Source organism: Microcaecilia unicolor, chromosome 9 (assembly GCF_901765095.1).
Source record: "Microcaecilia unicolor chromosome 9, aMicUni1.1, whole genome shotgun sequence".
In the NCBI taxonomy this organism is placed as follows: domain Eukaryota; kingdom Metazoa; phylum Chordata; class Amphibia; order Gymnophiona; family Siphonopidae; genus Microcaecilia; species Microcaecilia unicolor.
In genome coordinates this window covers 145,404,041-145,426,648 of record NC_044039.1, presented here as the reverse complement: position 1 = coordinate 145,426,648, position 22,608 = coordinate 145,404,041, and the positions used below count along the sequence as shown (strand labels likewise).

The 22,608-nt window shown below is 49.9% G+C and overlaps 1 protein-coding gene across 1 annotated transcript in view; it reads left to right on the top strand.

Annotated features, from left to right (window-relative positions):
* The window catches only part of NUSAP1 (nucleolar and spindle associated protein 1), a 268,127-nt gene that overhangs the window by 226,701 nt on the left and 18,818 nt on the right, over window positions 1–22,608 (top strand). Inside the window, 2 exon segments of the mRNA XM_030214927.1 lie at window positions 292–479; window positions 18,473–18,589. Of these exon segments, the coding sequence (XP_030070787.1) occupies window positions 292–479; window positions 18,473–18,589 (305 nt within the window).

The following is a 22,608-nucleotide window of genomic DNA, read 5'->3' as shown; positions in this document are numbered from 1 at the left end:
AGAGTGACTTATGGATATTATAAATAAACTTATGGTTGTGCTACAGTGCAAGGTTAGCAAATGGAGCAGAGATAATGAAGGAAGTAAAACAGGAGTATGAGGTCCGAAGAAAAAAGTAATTTTATATACTTACGTGGTATAGGATATTCTTATAATTGTTAGTGTTTGTACTACCTTAAACTATTTGGTTTTAGTCTTGCTTATAGCAATGAAAATTTACAAGTCAGTTTTCTATTCTTTTCTCACTGTACTTAACAAGAGTGACAATATTACATCTTTCTATTTAATCAGATTCTCGGAGACCACTAAAGATAATGAACATAAACGTTCCCTCACCAAGACCCCAGCTAGAAAGTCTCCATACATTAATATGAACACACCTAGCAGCCACCAGAAAAAAGAGAGGCCTGTTGCTATCATAGAGAGTGGAAGCAAACCTGTGAGTTCTGAAACTGCTCTTGAGAAGAGCAAACCTGCAGGTAAATCATTAAAGTACCTTTGCCAACTTACTAAGCATTTACATGTTCAAAACTGTTGCTTGATATAATACAAGTGCAGGTAAAGGTGGGATGTTTGACCACGGAAAAACAAATCCTGGAGACAATGATCTTAAAAATGCTTATATAATACAAAATGAATATACAGAAGTGTCTGTTTTTCCTTGTCATCAATACCAGACCAGTCCAGACCAATGGGTTATGTCCATCCACCAGCGGAAGGAGACAGAGAAAATAGTTCCAGGTATTTTGCCTTTTAAGGATATTGAGCAGCCTGGAATGCTCAGTATTTTCTCTGTCTCCTAGCAGATGGTGGATGGATGTGCAAGCCCCTCTTCCATATCATCATGCTGATCAATCCATAGACTGGTGGGTTGTGTCCATCTACCAGCAGGTGGAGATAGAGAGCAATCCTTTTGCCTCCCTATATGTGGTCATGTGCTGCCGGAAACTCCTCAGTATGTTCTCTATCTCAGCAGGTGGTGGTAACACACAGCAGCAGCTCTGGCTAGGCCTCCAAGCCTAATTTTTAGGTTTTGTTGAGTACCTGGGGTTGAGGGCTCTTCTTGAGCAAGTGCAAACCTGGTGGCGCCAGGTCCCTCCTTTTCTCCCCCCTCCCGCTGGCTCCGTTAAAAAAAAAAAAAAAAAAATTTTGGACGTCCTTAAAGGCGTTTATTTCGACGTTTATTTAAACGTTTATTGCAGCTACTCACTGGGACACCAGGTCGTTACAGCTCGGAGCGAGAAGCGGGTAATTTTTACCTTTTTATAGCGGGCAGGGGGTTCCCCGATCGATCTCCACGTGGCCTATGGCGTCGGAGGGCGAGGGCGCGAAGAATCGCTCCCCGGACCGCGTGTGCGCTTCTAGCGGGGATGCGGGGGTCTTAAAGTCTGATTCGCCCTTGTTGGGTGTCAGTTCGGAGGCCGGTCAGTGTCCCGGGTCTTCCTCCGGTGCGGCGGTTTTTCCCGCCATAAACGCCCATCCCCCCGCTACTCGCCTCCGCCATTTTGGCCGGCCACTCTGCTCGGACGGCTTCTTCTTGGGCCGCCCTTGAGCTGGGAGACGTTAATGCCATGGCCGCCCTTGATTTGGGCGACGGCAAAAAGCGGCTAAAGTTAAGCGCCGCTCTTCCCGCGCGGCTCCTTCGCGAAGTGTCGCGCCGGACGCCATCTTGGATGCGCAGCATGGTTCTCCCCCGCTCTTGCGAGCGCCAGTTGAGGGTGCGTCTAGGGCTGTGGCCCAGGCTGCTGAATTGCACAGTCTGGGGGGTTTCTCCCCCGAGTTTATTTTGCTGCTGCATCAGGCCTTTCTTATGCAAAACGCTGCCCCTTCTCCCTTGTCCGATAAAGGGGTTGAGGCCCCCGGAAGTAAACGCCCTCGGGTGGATTCCCAGGCCTTAGAGGACGCTGTTTCCTCTGATGTAGATGAGGGCAGCGTATCTGAGTTCTCCCAACGGTCCTTTGGGGATTCCTTGGAGGAGACGGATTCCCGCTCGGATGGAGCGGATGACCCCTCTGCAGCGCGGATCTTTCGCTCAGAGGATTTGCCCAACCTGTTAGTGCAGGCCATGAGCATTTTGAAGATTTCCTCTCCAGAGGACGTCTCTCCCTCAGCCCCTGTTGGCTCCGCCATTATGCTGGGGACGAAGCGCCCGCCTAGAACCTTCCACGTGCATGATGCCATGCACACCTTAATTTCGGCTCAATGGGATGTCCCGGAAGCGAGCCTCAAAGTGGCTAGGGCTATGTCCCGCCTCTATCCTTTGCCTGAAAGTGAACGTGAGGCCTTTCTTTGGCCTACCGTGGATTCTTTAATCACTGCGGTGACTAAGAAAACGGCGTTGCCGGTGGAAGGTGGCACGGCCCTAAAGGACACCCAAGACAGAAGATTGGAGGCGGCCTTAAGGTCGTCCTTCGAGGCGGCTGCCTTAAGTTTGCAGGCCTCAGTTTGCGGCTCCTATGTGGCCAGGGCATGCCTGACGATTGTGCAGCGGGCTTCCCCCTCGGATCCTTCCTTGAGGGCTGATTGGCCGGCCCTGGAATCGGGCTTGGCTTATTTGGCAGACTTACTGTATGATGTCTTGAGAGCCTCGGCTAAAGGTATGGCTCAGACAGTCTCTGCGTGGCGGTGGCTTTGGCTGAAACATTGGTCTGCTGACCACGCCTCTAAGTCCCGCCTGGCTAAGTTGCCTTTTAAAGGCAAGCTGCTCTTTGGGGTCGAGCTGGACAAAATCGTGACCGATCTCGGCACGTCTAAGGGCAAGAGGTTACCAGAGGTCAGGGCTCGGGCCAGTGCTTGCCCCGGTATCTCCAGAGGACGGTTTCAGGAAGCCCGTCGGTACCGCCCGGGCAAGTCGGGCTCCTCTGCCCCCTCTTCCTTCAAGAGGAACTTCTCCCCCAAGCAGCGTTCCTTTCGCAGAGACCGCCGTCCCGGAGGTGCGCCCTCCGGTCCTCCCCCAGGGTCTCGTACCCAATGACGGGGTCCTGGTCCATGGCCCAGTGCAGATTGGAGGACGCCTGGGCGAGTGGACCAGAGTAACTTCAGACGCTTGGGTGCTGGAAGTCATCAGAGACGGCTACAAGCTAGAGTTCTGCCGACCCTTAAGAGACGGGTTTGTACTCTCTCCCTGCAAGTCTCCGGTCAAAGCTGTGGCAGTGCAGCAGACCTTGGACAATCTGATCCGCCTGGGTGCGGTCATTCCGGTGCCAGAAAATCAGCTTGGCAAGGGACGTTACTCCATTTACTTTGTGGTACCAAAGAAAGGAGGTTCTGTACGGCCTATCCTCGACCTCAAAGGGGTCAATCGGGCCTTGAAAGTTCGGCACTTTTGCATGGAGACTCTCCGCTCTGTTATAGCGGCAGTGAAGGCAGGGGAGTTCCTGGCATCCTTGGACATCAAGGAAGCGTACTTGCATATTCCCATCTGGCCTCCTCATCAACGCTTTCTGCGTTTTGCAGTCCTGGGCCGACACTTCCAGTTCAGAGCCCTCCCGTTCGGGTTGGCTACTGCTCCGCGGACCTTCTCCAAAGTAATGGTGGTCATCGCGGCCTTCCTGCGAAAGGAAGGAGTACAAGTCCATCCTTATCTGGACGACTGGTTGATCCGAGCCCCCTCTTATGCAGAGTGCGGCAAAGCTGTGGACCGGGTGATTGCTCTTTTGAGCTCCCTGGGGTGGATCATCAACTGGGAGAAAAGCCAGCTGCGCCCAACTCAGTCCCTGGAGTATCTGGGAGTTCGATTCGACACCCAAGTGGGCAGAGTGTTCCTGCCGGACAATCGGATTGTCTAACTTCAGGCTCAGGTGGACCAGTTCCTAGTAGCCTCTCCGCTTCGGACTTGGGACTATGTGCAGCTGTTGGGCTCTATGACGGCCACGATGGAAGTAGTGCCCTGGGCCAGGGCTCATATGAGACCACTACAACACTCTCTGCTGCAGCGCTGGACTCCGGTGTCTGAGAATTATGCTGTGCGCCTTCCCTTGGACCCAGCAGTGCGCAAGGCGCTGAGCTGGTGGCTGAAGACAGACAAGTTGTCTGCAGGGATGCCTCTGGTGACCCCGGAGTGGATTGTCGTCACGACGGACGCCTCTTTGACGGGCTGGGGAGCTTGGGGACTGCTTGGGAAGGACAGCGCAGGGGCTCTGGTCTCCTGCAGAGGCAAAGTGGTCTATCAACCTCCTGGAACTCAGAGCCATTCGGTTGGCGCTTTTGGAGTTCCTCCCGGTACTGGCGTTGAAGCCAGTACGGGTCCTGTCGGACAATGCCACGGCTGTGGCCTATGTCAACCGCCAGGGAGGTACCAAGAGCGCCCCTCTAGCCAAGGAAGCCATGAATCTATGCCAGTGGGCGGAAGCGAATCTGGAACAGCTGTCAGCTGCCCACATTGCCGGAGTAATGAATGTCAAGGCGGACTTTCTCAGTCGCCATACCTTGGATCCCGGAGAGTGGCAGTTATCGGCTCAGGCGTTCTTGGACATCACGAAGCGCTGGGGCCAGCCGAGCCTAGATCTGATGGCGTCATCGGCCAATTGCCAAGTGCCGCGCTTTTTCAGCGGAGGACGGGACCCTCGATCTCTGGGAGTAGATGCTCTTCTCCAACAGTGGCCGACACAAGAGCTTCTCTATGTGTTCCCGCCCTGGCCCATGTTGGGCAGGGTACTAGACCGGGTGGCAAAGCATCCGGGCCGGATAATCCTGGTGGGTCCGGACTGGCCCAGACGTCCCTGGTATGCGGATTTGATCAGGCTCTCAGTGGACGACCCTCTGCGGCTGCCAGTGGAGCAGGGCCTGTTGCATCAGGGTCCCGTGGTGATGGAGGATCCCTCCCCCTTTGGTCTTACGGCCTGGCTATTGAGCGGCAGCGTCTGAGGAAGAAGGGCTTCTCAGACAAGGTCATCGCCACTATGCTGAGAGCGAGGAAGCGCTCTACTTCTACTGCTTACGCCAGGGTTTGGCGTACCTTTGCAGCGTGGTGTGGAGCAGGCTCACTTTCTCCCTTCACTGCTTCAATTTCTTCAGTGCTGGCGTTCCTGCAAGAAGGTCTGGAGAAAGGCCTGTCGCTCAGTTCCTCTAAAGTCCACGGTAGCGGCTCTGCTTGTTTCAGGGCCGCTTGAAGGGTGCTTCCCTGGCTTTCGCAGCCAGATGTGGTACGTTTTCTCAAGGGCAGTTAATCACCTGCACCCTCCTCTGCACTCAGTGGTGCCTGCGTGGAATCTCAACCTGGTGCTAAGAGCCTTGCAGAAGCCCGCCCTTTTTGAACCCTTGTCGAGGGCATCTCTGAAGACCTGACGTTGAAAGCAGTCTTTTTGGTGGCTATCACTTTAGGCCAGAAGAGTTTCCGAGCTCCAGGCACTCACTCTCATGTCGAGAGCTCTTTTCTGCAGTTCACTTTTGATGTACCCTTTTTAGATTGTTGTAGGGGTGCTGCTCCCTTCTTTGGGGCCCTTTTTTTTTTTCCAGGGCTGGGTGTGTCCCTACATCTTCCTGGAGGAACCCTCCTCTTTTTGATGGGAGGGCGCAGACTTTTCCTCCTTCAGGGTTCTCCCCATTTCCTACTTGCAGTGCCCTCTATTTTTGTGGTCATAGCATCTCACTGTGTCTTATAAATGCTACGGGGCTGCTTGGGAAATCTGGTTCTCGGCCTGAGTGGCTCTCTTTGGGTACGTTGTTCAGTCCTCTTTTTTGGCGAAGCGCTGCCCAATCTGTTTTGGGAGTGCAGTTTTTTTCACTCCCTTTGGGGGATCAAGTGGAAACATATCTTCTCTGAGGACAAGCAAGCTATGTTATTCTCGCATATGGGTCAACGATCCACGTCAGCCCGGGAACCGGCATAATAGATAGCAAAAATCTTGCTAGAGCCTTCTGGTGCGTGTGCTGTGCCCCACTGCACATCCACAGAGTGCCTTCCCGTCCGTTGCATGACTGTGCTCCTCAGTTGTTTTTTCTCCGCGTGATGAGCAGCAGGGTTTTTTCCGTTGCTCCTTTTTTTTTTCGCCTGGGAAAGAGCCTTTGTTGTGCCTGTTCACGATTTTTTTGTGTTTTTTTTTCTTTATTCCTTTCCTTCTACATTTGTCTTAAAAAAACAAAACAAAGAAAACCTTATTGTTTTAGTTTTGGGCCCGTGTTTAAGCTGCCTGTGCCTACTTCAGGCACAGGCAGCTCCTTGTGACTCTGGGCAAGTCACTTAACCCTCCATTGCCCCATATAAGCCGCATTGAGCCTGCCATGAGTGGGAAAGCGCGGGGTACAAATGTAACAAAAATAAAAATAAAATTTACTTTTTGTCACAGGCCACACTTAGAACTGCTCAGTTGGGTTTCCCATTTTTGTGCCTTTCTTTTCTTTTGTCACAATCGAGTCCTTTAATTTTGCTGAATCTGTTTTTCCTTCCATGTCATCGAAGACTCCTAGTGGCTTCAAACGTTATACTCGGTGCAACTGGACCACCTCAGGTACTGTTACACATTCTTGGTGTATTCAGTGTCTTGGGCCCGACCATAGCCCAGCAAATTTTGTCTTTCGTCTTCATATGAAGAAAAGTACACAAATTTCCTGAGAGGCTCAGAGAGAGAAACTTTTTGAAACTCAGTCCAGTTCTTCAGCATCAGCATTGATGTTGGCGGCATTGGTGGTGAGGGAGGCATCGACATCGGGAGTCGAGGTAGGGATGGCTTCTGCGAGGCCCAGAGACACTGGGAGCAGTGATGCGTCAAGTGGGTCGCTACCTGTCTCGAGGCCTCCTGCTGTGCAGGCACCCCAGGATCGGCCTTTGTTGGACCCGACCCCCGAGGCGATAGGAGGATTCGACGTTGTCCTCGTCAGCACCGAGGAGCTTGGGTGAGGTGCATTGGGTGAAGACCAAGAAGCACCAACACTGATCTCCTTTGACACACAGTGCCGGGACCTCCGGGGTGCCGAGAGATCCGGCCCCCGAGAAGCATTGACGCCAGGAGGATTGCTCCCCCTCCATTCAAGAGGTGCTGATGCATGCGTCTCCAAGCAGCCAAGATCCTGCTCCTGCACCCCAGGCGCTTTTCAACCTGTTCTTCAACTGGCCCCATAGCCTTTACCAATGGCGGCTCTTGAGGGTATCTGGGCCTTGCTCCAAGTTCTTTTGGAGGGCTTACTACATTGATCTACATTGGCATCGGGGGTGCCTACACCTGCCATGCCTTCTGCTGAAATCCTGTCTGGCCCGCAGTGCTGCCTCCTGCACCGGCGTCGATTGCCACCCAGGCCAGTTCTCCTTTGACGTCGGTGGAGGATGCGTCGCTGGAGTCAAGGCAGGAGCTGAATCCTCGATGCCATTCTCTAGGCCATGGGTCCTCGATGTTGAGGTGGGCCCGATCTCAGAATCCCTGAGGGAAGTGCTGTCCGATACCAAGGAGGAACGTTCGTGTGAATCAGAGGAGGATCCCTGGTACATTTTCCTCTGTTGAGTCCTATGGGATCCCTTCTTTGTTCAGTCCTCGTGCAGAACTGGGCATCCCCTCTCTTTCTCTGTGGTCCCCAAAAAGATAGATACCCAATATCGGATCCACAGGGAACCTGGGTTGGCGAGGTCTCAGTTACCCCACAACTCCATGGTAGTGGATGCCGCTCTCAAGAGAGCCAATAGTAGAGACTATGCCTCGGCTCCCCCAGGCAGAGAAGCTAGAACCATTTTGTACTCTTTTGGGAGAAAGATGTATCAGACCACTATGCTCATCGCCCGTATTCAGTTATACTAGCTCTTCATGAGCGTCCGCTTGAGGAACTCGGTGAAGAAGCTGTCTGACTTGGTTGATGTGCTCCCTTCGGAGCAGGCCGAGCCTTCTTGCCAGTTGGTCAAACAGCAGAAGGCGTGTTGCAAGTTTTTGGCCAGGGGCACTTACAACAGTTTTGATGTGGCATCCAGAATCTCTGCTCAAGGTATAGTAATGCGCAGACTCTCATGGCTGCGTGTTTCTGACCTGGACCATTTGGTCCAGCAGAGGATGGCGGATGCCCCTTACCAGGGTGATAATCTTTTCAGAGAGAAGGTTGAGGAGCTCGTTGACCAGATCAAGAAGCACACTGATGCTATGTCTTCTCTCTCCCGCCGGACGTCTTCTGCATCCAACCTCCTCATAGGAGGTATTTTGTGGGTCACGGAGTGCTTCCTATTTTTATGCTAAGCATAGGTATGATTCTGCGGCTCGCCAGCCAGCTCAGGCTCCACCCTAGTACGCTCGATTTTGTCAACAGCATGCCGCCAAGGCCCTTCTACTCCTCAGCAAAAGTAGGGGATGGGCTTTTGACTGGCTCCAGCAGAGCATAGCTACCATAAGTGTCTGTGTTGGACAACTTAATGGTTGGGGGAGGAAGTTAAAATTTTTTTTCAATCAAAGGTGGTCTCTCATAACCTCTGACCGGTGGATTTCTTCAAATAGTCCGGTTGGGATACACCCTCAATTTGATATCCAAACCTCCAAATTGCTTACCGAGAGCTCATTCGGTTCAGCTCTCAGCACAAGCAGGTACTTGCAGAGGAATTTCCGCCCTTCTAAAGGCCCATGTGGTCGAACCCGTTCATCAGGGGAAGAAGGGCTGGGATTCTATTCCAGGTACATCCTCTGTGCAGAAAAGACAGGGGGATGCATCCCATCTTAGGCCTAAGGACCCTGAACAGATTTCTAGTTTGAGAAAAGTTCAGGATGGTTTCCCTGGGCACCATTCTTCCCATGATTCAGGAGAACGTTTGGCTACGCTCTCTGGACTGAAGGATGCATATACACACATCCTGATACTTCCAGCTCATATGAAGTATTCTTCGGTTTTGGCTGGGCAACACATCACTTTCAGTACCGCGTGTTGCTTTTGGCCTCGCGTCAGCTCCCAGGGTGTTACCAAATGTCTAGCGGTAGTTGCAGCGTCGCTACAAGACTTTGAGTGCTTGTGTTCCCTTATCTGGACAATTGGCTGGTAAAGAGCATCTTGGAGGACAGTGCTCGGAAGACAGTGCTTGGGAGTCCATGCGGAAGACTATTCAGTTGCTGGAGCTATTAGGGCTTGTAATAAACTACCCCGAGTCCCATCTCCAACCTATTCAACAATTAGAGTTCATAGGAGGAGATCACGTGGGGCAATGAGCTGAGCAGACGTGCTCCGCTGCAGCTCGAGAGCCCTCGCCCCGTAATCACGAAAATACTGCCAAGATAAAGTTAGCAGCTTAGCAACTGGACCTTGTGTGTCTTTATGGACAAATATATTAACACAGTCCCAGTCGTAATGACGCTGCGCCACTGGGAAAAAGGAGAAAGAGAAGAGCAATTGCCTACCCCGTATCTCAAAATGGTGGGGCGAATCTGCAACAAGCCGACCAGATATTCACAGCACCACAACTTGAACAACTAACTGCTGCCGTAGAGAGAGCCTGGCAACCTAAGTGGGAGGCAATGGAACAAAAATTGGATGCCTACCACATGAAGCTGGAAGGACTGGGGACTCGTATGGAAGACCTTGAAACGAGGGCCTTGGCCCTTGAAGACGATTCGCAGGGCTACAGTGCAGACCTTCGTGAGGTTAAACAGCAGCTCCAGGAACATTTAGATAAATTAGAAGATCTCGAGAATCGTTCCCGGAGGAACAACGTCCACATCGTGGGCATATCAGAGAATATTCCGGACAGAAACTTAGTGGTGTGGCTCACAGACTGGTTAAACAAAGAGCTGGCCCTGTTGGATTCCCTCGGGCCTCTACTAATTGAACGTGCGCACCGCATGGGACGTAAAGATGAAAACCAAGCAAGACCGCGGGTGATAGTAGCGCGGGTGTTAAATTACCGGCATAAAATGGAAATATTGAATGGTTTCAAGATCCGCAGAGGGGACCTAACGCACGAGGGCCGACAGATTCTCATGTTCCAGGACTACTCTGCAGGAGTCCAGGAGCAACGGAAGAAATTTCATCACATATGCTCGGCACTGGCCCAGAAACAAACTCGCTTCATATTACAATACCCAGCACTGCTGAAGGTCTCAATTCAAGGACAATGGTGTACCTTTAAATCTCCAGAAGAGGCAAAAGTTGGATTGCATGAACAAGGAATTCTTGAGGGAGATTGAGGACAGTGTTGGTGGTTGTTGGGGACCAGTTGCTAAAGTAATTAAAATGCAGTAAGTAAAGAATATAAACGTTACACGGGAGGGAGGGCTCCTTGCCATTCAGGTGATCTTCAGCCAATACCAGGCTCACCTGGAAGATGGCCAAGGGTTGGATAGTGAGGGGGGGAATGGGGGGGGGGGGGGGATTGAGATCTTGGGTTACAGTTATCATGAGATCTGAAAGGTACCAAGAGTTTAAACATGTATTAAGCTGGGGCCAAGCGGGTCTGCATTTGGTTCACTGGGTAGAAAGGACGGGAGAGCTACATGAACGAATCTGGAGCTGGGGGGACCCCGTAATACCTCGGGGGTGGAGAATGATTGGAGCGACAAAGGGTAAATTTGGCAAGGACACAGAAGCCCGAAATGATGACTACTAGGATAATATCCTGGAACGTAGGAGGCATTAGTTCCCCAATAAAAAGATCCAAGATTCTCACAGCGCTAAAGCGACACAAAGCTGATATAGCGTGTTTACAGGAAACACGTCTCACAGATAAAGAACACCTTAAGTTGCAAAGACTATGGGTCAGTGAAGTGTTCGCGGCCTCACCCCAGAGTAAGAAAGGGGAATTTGCAGTGTTATTCCGGAAGGGACTTCCATATAAAGCAATGGTATTGGACAGAGGGGCTAAAGGGGACTTTATCCTACTCAAAGTGTGGTTGTTGGGGAGAGACTTAATGCTGCTGCTTCTTTATGGGCCTAATAATTATGATGCAGCTTTCTTTCAATCTCTGGTCGGGAAATGTTTACAAAGTGGAGGAGGGGAATTGATAGTAGTCGGCGATTTTAACGCAGTAATGGACCCCCGACAGGACTGTTCCAATAATAAGGCCTCCGAATACCGAGGGACGCGAGTAAGAGAGTCCCAGGCGTTTAATCGGACCCTGGATTTGGTGGACCCGTGGAGGATACACCATCCAGGAGATAAAGATTACACGCATAGATCAAGGGCCCATGGCACATTTGCCCGGATTGATTATAACCTGGTGGCCCACTCTATATTTCACCTAGTAGAAACAGCAGCTATTGGTCCCAAAGAAGTAATGGAGCATGCCCTGGTGTGGGTAGATCTTAAACTTGCGATCAACCCTAGGGGAGGGTCAGGGTAGAGATTCCCAGCCCATTTGTACCGAGATCCGCATTTGCGGGCACAGGTTCAGAGGGGCTGGGTACAATACATAGAACATAATAAAGTCCATGCCGGCCTTCAGCCCGAATTGTTTTGGTCAGCCTCTAAAGCAGTTTTGCGAGGTGCCATTATATCATACTGTAGCATTAAGAACAAAAAGAAGGCAATAAGCATCCTGAGGTTAGAACGACAGTTACAAATGGCCAAAAGAGTACATTTACACCATCCTATGCCTACCACTTTAGAAAATTTAAAAGCTGCACAGGTAACGCTAAATAGCCTGTTGCACGAAAAAGAAATGAAATCGGCCCTAATTTATAAATACAAATTGCAGCGGTTCGGTAACCCTCTGGGAAACGGCTCTTCAGATCAATCTGCTGGAGCTCCGTGTGATATGGAACGCTCTAAAGGCTTTCAGAGATCGGTTGTCTGACCAAATTATCCTAATTCAGACATATCAGGTTGTGATGTATTACACTAACAAGCAGGGGGGCACTGGATCTTGCCCTCTGTGTCAGGAAGCCGTCTGGATGTTGCTCTGGGCATGTCGTCACAACATGTTTTTACAAGCCACTTATCTGGCAGTCATGAACAACAGCCTGGCCGACAAGCTGAGCAGGATAATTCAACCTCACGAGTGGTCTCTCAATATAGGTTTAGCCTGCAAGATCTTCCGCGCATGGGGCACTCCCTCGGTGGATCTTTTCGCTACTCAACTCAGTCACAAGGTCCCTCAGTTCTGTTCTAGGTTTCAGGTCCATGACAGACTAGCGTCAGATGCCTTTCTCCATTGGGGAACAGGCCTTCTGTTTGAGTATTCTCCTATACCTCTAGTGGGGAAGACTGTTGAAACTTAAGCAAGACTGGGGAATCATGATTCTGAGTGTACCCTACTGGCCGTGACAAATTTGGTTCCCTCTTCTTCTGGAGTTGTCCTGCAAAGAACCATGGAGATTGGAGTGTTTTCCGACCCTCATCACTCAGAACAAGGGGTCGCTTCTACATCCCAACCTCCAGTCTCTGGTTCTCACGGCCTGGATGTTGAAAGCCTAGAAGTCGCTTCCTTGGGTCTTTCGGAAGGTGTCTCCCAAGTCTTGCTGGCTTCCAGGAAAAATTCCACTAAGAGGTGTTACTCTCTTAAATGGAGGAGGTTTGCCGTCTGGTGTGACAGCAAGGCCATAGAATACCTTCTACACTTGTCAGTCTGGTCCTATGACCGACTCTGTAAGGGTTCACCTTAGTGCAATTAGTGCTTATCATCAGCATGTAGAAGGTAAGCCTGTCTCTGTGCAGCCTTTAGTTGTTCGCTTCATGAGAGGTTTGCTTTTGTCAAAGCCATCTGTCAGAACTCCACCAGTGTTATGGGATCTCAGCGTCATTCTCTGCCAGCTGATGAGAGCTCCTTTTGAGCCACTGAATTCCTGCCATCTGAAGTACTTGACCTGGAAGGTCGTTTTCTTGGTGGCTGTTACTTCAGCTCGTAGGGTCAGTGAGCTTCAGGCCTTAGTAGTGTTTCATCACAATAGAGTAGTCCTCCGCACACACCCTAAGTTCCTGCTGAAGGTGGTGTCGGAGTTCCATCTGAACCAGTCGATTGTCTTGCCAACAATTTTTCCCCATCCTCATGCCCACCCTGGCGAAAGTAGCTTGCACATTGGCCTTTTACATGGAGCAGACAAAGCCATTCACACAGTCCGCCCAGGTTGTGTTTTTTGATCCCAACAGGAGGGGAGTCGCCATCGGTAAATGCACCATTTTCAATTGGCTAGCATTTCCTTCGTATATGCCGAAGCTGGGCTTACCTTGGAGGGCCATGTCACGGCTCATAATGTCAAAGCTATGTTTGTGTTGGTGGCTCACTTAAAATCAGCCTCCATTGAAGAGATTTGCAAAGCTGTGACGTGGTCTTCAGTCCACACATTGAGATCTCACTACTGCCTTGAGCAGGATACCCGAAGTGATTGTCATTTGGCCAGTCAGTGTTTCAGAATCTGTTTGGGGTCTAGAATCCAACTCCACCCTCCTAGGCCCTTTTTGTTCTGTTCCAGGTTGCACTCTCAGCTAGTTTGTATATAGTTTCAGGTTAATCTATGTTATGTCCTCGCCGTTGCGGGGCCCAATTGACCAGTATTTGTTGTTTTGGGTGAACCTGGATTCTAGGGATTCCCCATATGTGAGAATATAGCCTGCTTGTCCTCAAAAAAAGCGAAGATACTTACCTGTAGCAGGTATTCTCAGAGGAGAGCAGGCTTATTATTCTTAAAATCCCACCCACTTCCCCTTGGAGTCGTTTCTGTTTTTCCTTTTTTTTTTATGCTGTTGAATGAAACTGAGGAGCATGGTTGCGCGATGGGTGAGAAGGCACTCCGCTCATGCGAGGTTGGGTGCGGCACGCGCACCAGAAGACTCTAGCAAGTTCCCGTCGTCGACCCACATGTGAGAATAATAAGCCTGCTGTCCTCTGAGAATACCTGCTAGAGGTTAAGTATCTTCGCTTTTCTGCCTATGCAGCCTGCTGCGTGTGGGACTCCTCCCTCATGACAGACTTAACTTTGTAAGGTGTTCAGTTCCTTTTTCCATTTCCGTGGAAGGGTGTTGGATCTATCTTTGGAGAGGGCACATAGCTCCAGCTCGGATGGTCTACACTGCCCCATTTCCGCAGGTCTAGCATGGTGTCCTCCCATTGTGTTCAGCGTGGCTACTTTCCTTCTACCACCCTTTGCTTCTTTTCTGCCTGGGGAGCGTGACTTACTCTCTGCAGGTCAGGTATTGCTTGGGTTGTGGCATGTGGAGGGTAGTTTTTGTTGCTACCTATAGAACGTGGCTGATTCTCAGTTGCCCCAGCTCTAGTGCTTTTGCCGTGACCCATCTCTCGATGGCTTCATCTCTGAATGTCTGGCCTTACTCCCTCTCCGGGGATCTGGTCTTGCTGTTTTGTGGAGGTTGGGTTTTGCTCCCTTGTTTGGGATTGAGCATTTCTTCCTCTCTGAGGATGGGCCTTGCTCCCTCTCTGCAGGTCGAGCTTCACTCTGTTTTCTGGTTGTCGAGCCAGCCCTGTCTTTGGGTATTGAGCCTGGATTCTTCTCCTGCGGTCAGGGCTTGATCTTTTTCTTGAGGTTGCTCCTTTGCCTTCGGTGGATGTTGGATGTCCCGCCTACTTGATTCTCTGGCTTATGATGAGCTCCCTTTCTAGAGGTTAGGCCTTGCTCTTCTCTGCTGGTCAAGCTGATCTGGGTCTCTGGGCTGCGGCCCTCGGACTGACGCTCCAAGGCAGCCTTGATCTAACTCTAGATGAGAAGCCTGGTTCCGTCTCAAGAGGTTGCACCTCTTTCTTTTTCTTTCCATTTCACCTTGTGGATAGTTTCTTTGGACTTGGAATGTGTCTAATCTTGGAGGTGGGGAGATTGTCTTCTCTTTCCACAAGGATTGAGAGGCTGTCCTCCTAGGTGGGCCGTGTATACATCTTAGGCTGTAGGGTCTGTTTTGGTTACTTGACAGATAGCAGACTTCTGTCTGTAGCTGTTGGGTGGCCTCTGTTCCTGCTTTCGGGCAGGCTTCTGATTTTGTTTGATTTCTGAAGCATTGTCCTTGTCAGGTGGCTGAGCTCCTCGTCTGCAAACAGTTGCCCATTTTACAGAGGTTGGGGGTTCCTTCTTCGGTTGGGACCACCGTACCTCTTGGTTTTATGGTTAGGGCCATCTTACTGATGGCACCTTTCCTTCGTCGGAGGGGAGTGTGTGTCTGTTTTCCTCCTAGAGCACGGGCTGTCTGATACTGGGTAGCAGCCTGGTTGTTTCTCTTAGGGGATTCTTCTTTTTGTACCCATGTGGTTCTGTCTCTGGGTTCGCTGTCTACAGTTCCTCCGGTGGCTGCATGAGACAGACTTGACTTGGAGGGTGTTACATTTCTTCCTGTGTCTTCTGTGCCTTTTTTGATGGCGGGTGAGGTAGTTGGTGCCTTTGAGGTTTTTTTTTTTCCTTTCTTTAGGGAATGTCACGGGTGGTTTGGGATCCCTTGGCTTGCCGTCACTCATTTGTGGAGGGTTCCACCTTTTTGTTCTGGACCGTCAAATCTATTTAGGCTCCTTCCTTGAGCTCATCTGGGTCTCTGTTCGCTGGCTTCCTCCCAGGGGTTCCTTTCTCTCGTTTTTTGTGTGAACTCTGCTTTCTCCCCTCAGTTCAGGGGGTTCTGTGGTGTCTACGCTTGAGCTGAGTCCTCAGAATGCTGTTCATGTCTTCGCTGATGTTGTCCTTTTGGGGCATTGCTGTTCTTTGGTTTCTGATTCTCCTTTCCCGCCCTAATGCTGTGGCTGCTTTGCTACATCCCATTGGTCTGGACTGGACTGGTATTGATGGCAAGGAAGGAAAAATTATGTTCTTACCTGATAATTTTCTTTATTTTGATCATACCAGACCAGTCCCGATGCCCACCCTGTTGTTTTTGTGGCTTACTTCCTTGTTGATTCTTCTAGGGTTAGTTTTTGCTTTGTCTGTGACTGAGTCCATTGTAGAATACTGGAAGTGGGGCCATCTCAGGAGAACTGGATTCACCCTTGCTTTTCATGCCACTTTTCGATTCTACCTCTGGACATCTCTCGATGTAAGGGATAGTGTTCCTTTACTGAGCGTGTTTCTTACGTTTCTATTGACCAAATCCAAATTCTGTGTCGGTGCCTTTGCTGTGTGAGTTGCGAGAGTCAATAACTGGTTGCCCTTTGAGGCTGTATTTGACTAAGATGGGTTTAGGTCTTGGGAACTTATTGTTTCCCTGCCTACCTGGGCAATTACAATAAGATGATTTGGGAAAAGTCCAAGGAAGCATACTAAGAAGATAGTTTACTTTCCAGCTTATTTTCGAAAGTGATCGCCGGCCATCTTCCGACATAAATCGGGAGATGGCCAGCGATCTCGGAAAAGCGGCAAAATCGGTATAATTGAAAGCTGCGTTTTTGACAGCATCGCCGCTTTCCCGTCGCTTCGCCGGCGAAGGTTCAAGGAGGCGTGTCGCCTGCAAACTGAAGGCGGGGCTACCAGATGGCCGGCTTTCGCGGATAATTGGGAAAAAAAAGTGGCGTTAAGCAGTATTTCGCCGGGTTTACTTGGTCCTTTTATTTTCACGACCAAGCCTCAAAAAGGTGCCCCAACTGACCAAATGACCACTGGAGGGAATGGGGGATGACCTCCCCGTAGTCCCCCAGTGGCCACCAACCCCCTCCCACAAGAAAAAATAAAAATTAAGCACTTTTTTGCCAGCCTCTATGCCAGCCTCAAATGTCATACCCAGCTCCCTGACAGCAGTATGCAAGTCCCTGGAGAAGGTTTTAATGGGTGCAGTGCACTGCAGGCAGGCAGACCCAGGTCCATCTCCCCCCCCCCCCCCCCACCTGTTACACTTGTGGTGGTAAGTGTTGAGCCCTCCAAACCCCCCAACACCCACTGTACCCACATGTAGGTGCTCCCCTTTACCCATAAAGGCTATGGTAATGGTGTAGAGTTGTGGGGAGTGGGTTTGGTGGGCTCAGCACCCAAGGTAAGGGAGCTATGCACCGGGGAGCTTTTTTTGTATTTTTTTAAAACATTTTTAGAAGTGCCCCCTAGAGTGCCCTGGCATGTGAGGGACCACTGCATTACAAATGCTGGTTCCTCCCACAACCAAATGCCTTGGATTTTGCCATGTTTGAGATGGCCGGCATTTTTTTCCATTATCGCTGAAAAACAAAACCGGCGATCTCAAACCCGGCGAACTCTGGCATTTGGTCGGGCGAAACCGTATTATCGAAAAAGAGATGGCCGGCCATCTTTTTCGATAATACGGTTCGGGCCAGCTGTTGCTCCGCCGCCAAAATAGATCACCGGTGATCTATTTCGCCGGCGACGGTCAATTATGCCCCTCTATACTTCCCTGCAATGACAGAATGAAGTCCATTTTGGCTCATCTGTGGGTAAATGGAAACAAATTTTGCTTGGTTTCTCTTTAATGAACTTACTGCCTTTTGCCTCTAAAATATTAGAGATCCTGAAAGGTTATGCTGGTTTAATATACATTATGATGGAACATACTTCCTAAATTTCAGTTACACTTGTTTTTAAACATAAATGGACTTACTGCCTTGCAATGGCAGAAGGAAGTATAGGTGTAACTATCATTTTGAGAGCTTCAGGTCTGCCCTTCCAAGACCGATTATAAGAATGACCAAATATCCAGTGATTGCTTCACAGAATGGCTAACTTCCTGGATGTTAATTGTCTGCTCCAATGATCCACAAAATCTGACACCAAGATACTTTATTGAACTAACCCAGGGGTAGGCAACTCCGGTCCTCGAGAGCCACAGGCAGGTCAGGTTTTCAGGATATTCCCAATGAATATGCATGAGATAGATTTGCATACCATGGAGGCAGTGCCTGCAAATCTACCTCCTGCATATTCATTGTGGATATCCTGAAAACCTGACCTGCCTGCGGCTCTCGAGGACCGGAGTTGCCTACCCCTGAACTAACCCAATGGAATGGTTAATTGCGTAAATCATCCCTTAAAACGTGCTGATTCAATGCAGTACAATATTGTCTATACATTTGCAGTATATTCTGCCAACTCCTCTCCCTCCTCCCAGGTGCCCAAAGCAAATTGCAAAGATATAGTCAGAACAAATGTCAGGAAGTGCAGCTTTCACAATAAACACAGTTCCACAGTGATGATGAAAAAATCCAAAGACATAGTTAAGAGAAAAATGTATAAAATAGTTTTCAATTGGTAATAAAAAAAAAAAAAAAAAACTAAGTAAGATGGTTGAGAGCAAAGAGCTCTAAGTAAACTGTTCCAAATAATAGATACTTGATATGAAAATGAACTATCTAACACTAGCCTTGAGCTGATGGGAAGTGTAAAAGTAGGCTGTTATTTGCCCTCAAAGGTTTAAAGGATTGACAGAGGATTTAGACCAATTAAACTTATAACCTGTAACTTGAATAAAGAATTCTAGAAGACACTAGGGATGAGACAAACCCTTTAGTAATGAATATCCTGATTTGGAAAGATGATGTCCATCTCTCTCTCAAGCAAGAGACCTAGAGATGGACATCAAATTTATAATTTTTAGGTATCACCTGAGTAGGAATAACTACTCTAAAGTATGGGAAAGTGTGCACCTTAAATTAAAATTTTACTTAATCCAAATATACCGAGCTATCTAGATCACATCTTATGGTTTCCTTTTCAGCCTTAACTCCATTCAAGTTTGCAGCTGAGAATAGTCTGACTCCAGCCACGAATAATAAGTTGACATTCGATCTGAAAGCAAGTCTGGCTCGACCACTTGGCTACCAGCCACACAGAGGTCAGTGCACTGAGATTTTGTATCGGTTTCACTCTTATGCTAAAATTTAAAGGGATTATCATTCATTTTAAAAAATGTATAAGGAACTCTTAGAAGTGCTTTGAGGGAATAATTTTGGAAAGGGTTTTCCATGTGTAAAGTCCATTTTATACACATAAAAGGTCTTTTATAAAATGGTGTGGAAATTTACAAAAAGACAAGAGTGCCAGAACTTGCTATCTGGGTTCCCCCTCCCCACCTCAAAGATTTTCTCTCTTAGGGGGAGCTTGGGCTGCATGTGCCTTGGTCCCCCTTCCCTACTGGGAGAGGGTCCTTGACTGCCCAAGGCAATAGCACCTCTAAACAGAAATATTTGGAGTGGCAACAGTGGGGTATGGGGGGAGGGGGGAGGGAGCAAGCCACAGCAACATTTCAACACATCATACCTCTCCTTCGTTCCACTTTTCAATTAGTAACATAAGACAACATGGCTTTCTATGCAAAGAGAATCCTCCTCCCTCCAGCCAGTTTCAGCTACCCATTAAAACCACCATTATAACTGATAGCATCATTTAACAAATTCTATGTGAGAGTGGAGTCTGGATTCTCTACAGGACTGGTCAGAATCTCAATATATAAATCCTGAAACTCCAGTTCTGTATTACAAACTCATGTTTCCTAACAATGGAGCTATTCTTACAAGTTGACTTAAAGAAGATATTCAGATTGTGATTATTACCTCAGGAATAGCCCATGCTTCTTCCCCTGCCAGACACTTTGTTTAAAGCAGGCAAGTTTATATTTATGTGGTGACTCTACATGATATGGAGACCACTAGTTCCGTGCAATTTATTTTTTATTTTGGATGACGGCACTTGCATCAGAGTCTGTTTTCAAACAGAGCCAGACACTTTTCAAAATAACACAATACCCTGCAAAAGACACTTAAAATCTATATAGGCAAGTTATCACACCAAAACAGCCCTAACTCACCTATGAAAAGATACTGCTATGAGTATTACACTAGGCCCTAAAGCGCTAATATATGAACTACTGGGAAACTAGAACAAGTTGGAATTCTATAGATTCCTACATCAGGGTTGTCCAACTTCGGCCCTTGAGAAAGCAATCCAGTCGGGTTTTCAGGATTTCCCCAATGAATATGCACGAGATCTATTTGCATGCACTACCTCCATTGTATGCAAATAGATATCATGCATATTCTTAGAGAAAATCCTGAAAATCCGACCTGGCGAAGGCTGAGGTTGGACATGCCTGACCTACATGCTAGTAGAATCCTTTACCTCTGTTATTCATGTTCGGGCCAGTCAGCAGATCACAGCTCAGCGGATGTTGAGGTTGTTAGGCCACATGGCCTTCACTGTCTGTGTGACACCCTTGGCACTTCTTCACATGGGAACTGCCTAGTGGACCCTTGCTTCCCAGTGGTGTCAGGCCACAGGGAACCTAGCGGATGTCATCCAAGTGTCATGAAAACTTGTTCAGTCTCTGCTTTGGTGGACAATTCGATCCATTTGACTCTGGGACTCCCATTCCAAATTCCTTAGCCCCTGAAGTTGCTGACGATGGATGCATCCCATCTGGGGTGGGGGAGTTCATTTAGATGGGCTTCACATTCAAGAGTGCCTAGTCTGCCCAAACAGATCTCCACGTCAACCTTCTGGAGCTTCGGGCAGTCTGGAATACTCTAAACGCTTTCAGAGATTGGCTGATCAACCAAATTGTACTCATTCAAATGGATAAATCAGGTTCCATATCATCAAGCTGATCAATCCATAGACTGGTGGGTTGTGTCCATCTACCAGCAGGTGGAGATAGAGAGCAAACTTTTGCCTCCCTATATGTGGTCATGTGCTGCCGGAAACACCCCAGTATGTTCTCTATCTCAGCAGGTGGTGGTCACACACAGCAGCAGCTCTGGCTAGGCCTCCAAGCCTAATTTTTAGGTTTTGTTGAGTGCCTGGGGTTGAGGGCTCTTCTTGAGCAAGTGCAAACCTGGTGGCGCCAGGTCCCTCCTTTTCTCCCCCCTCCCGCTGGCTCCGTTTAAAAAAAAAAAAAAAAATTTGAACGTCCTTAAAGGCGTTTATTTCGACGTTTATTTAAACGTTTATTGCAGCTACTCACTGGGACACCAGGTCGTTACAGCTCGGAGCGGAAAGCAGGTAATTTTTACCTTTTTATAGCGGGCAGGGGGTTCCCCGATTGATCTCCACGTGGCCTATGGCGTCGGAGGGCGAGGGCGCAAAGAGTCGCTCCCCGGATTGCTTGGGCGCTTCTAGAGGGGATGCGGGGGTCTTGAAGTCTGTTTCGCCCTTGTTGGGTGACAGTTTCGTGACCGATGAGTGTCCCGGTCCTTCCTCAGGTGTGGCGGTTTTTCCCGCCATAAACGCCCATCCCCCGCTGCTCGCCTCCGCCATCTTGGCCGGCCACGCGGCTCGGACGGCTTCTTCTTGGGCCGCCCTTGAGGTAGAGACATTAATGCCCATGAACGCCCTTAATTTGGGCGACGGCACAAAAGCGGCTAAAGTTAAGCGCCGTTCTTCCCGCGCGGCTCCTTCGCGGAGTGTCGCGCCGGACGCCATCTTGGATGCGCAGCATGTATCTCCCCCGCTCTTGCGAGCGCCGGTTGAGGGTGCGTCTAGGGCTGTAGCCCAGGCTGCGGAAGTGCACAGTCTGGGGGGTTCTCCCCCGAGTTTGTTTTGCTGCTGCATCAGGCCTTCCTTATGCAACGCTGCCCCTGCTCCCTCGTCTGTTAAAGAGGTTGAGGCCCCCGGAGGTAAACGCCCTCGGGTTGATTCCCAGGCCTTGGAGGATGTAGATGAGGGCAGCGTATCTGAGTTCTCCCAACGGTCCTTTGCGGATTCCTTGGAGGAGACGGATCCCCGCTCGGATGGAGCGGATGACCCCTCTGCAGCGCGGCTCTTTAGCTCAGAGGATTTGCCCAACCTGTTAGTGCAGGCCATGGGCATTTTGAAGATTTCCTCTCCGGAGGACGTCTCTCCCTCAGCCCCTGTTGGCTCTGCCATTATGCTGGGGACGAAGCGCCCGCCTAGAACCTTCCACGTGCATGACGCCATGCACACCTTAATTTCGGCTCAATGGGATGTCCCGGAAGCGAGCCTTAAAGTGGCTAGGCTATGTCCCGCCTCTATCCTTTGCCTGAAAGTGAACGTGAGGCCTATCTGTGGCCTACAGTGGATTCTTTAATCACTGCGGTGACTAAGAAAACGGCATTGCCGGTGGAAGGTGGCACGGCCCTAAAGGACGCCCAAGACAGAAGATTGGAGGCGGCCTTAAGGTCGTCCTTTGAGGCGGCTGCTTTAAGTTTGCAGGCCTCAGTTTGCGGCTCCTATGTGGCCAGGGCGTGCCTGACTATGGTGCAGCGGGCTTCCCCCTCGGATCCTTCCTTGAGGGCTGATTGGCCGGCCCTGGAATCGGGCTTAGCCTATTTGGCAGACTTGCTGTATGATGTCTTGAGGGCCTCAGCTAAGGGCATGGCTCAGACAATCTCTGCGCGGCGGTGGCTTTGGCTGAAGCATTGGTCTGCTGACCACGCCTCTAAATCCCGCCTGGCTAGATTGCCTTTTAAAGGCAAGCTGCTCTTTGGGGTCAAGCTGGACAAAATCGTGACCGATCTCGGCACGTCTAAGGGCAAGAAGTTACCAGAGGTCAGGGCTCGGGCTAGTACTCGCCCCGGTACCTCCAGAGGACGGTTTCAGGAAGCCCGTCGGTACCGCCCGGGCAGGTCGGGCTCTTCTGCCCCCTCTTCCTTCAAGAGGAACTTCTCCCCCAAGCAGCATTCCTTTCGCAGAGACCGCCGTCCCGGAGGTGCTCCCTCCGGTCCTCCCCCAGGGTCTCGGACCCAATGACGGGGCCTTGGTCCACGCCCCAGTGCAGATTGGAGGACGGCTGTCCTCGTTTCTGGGCGAGTGGACCACAATAACTTCAGACGCTTGGGTGCTGGAAGTCATCAGAGACGGCTACAAGCTAGAGTTCTGCGACCCTTAAGAGACGGGTTT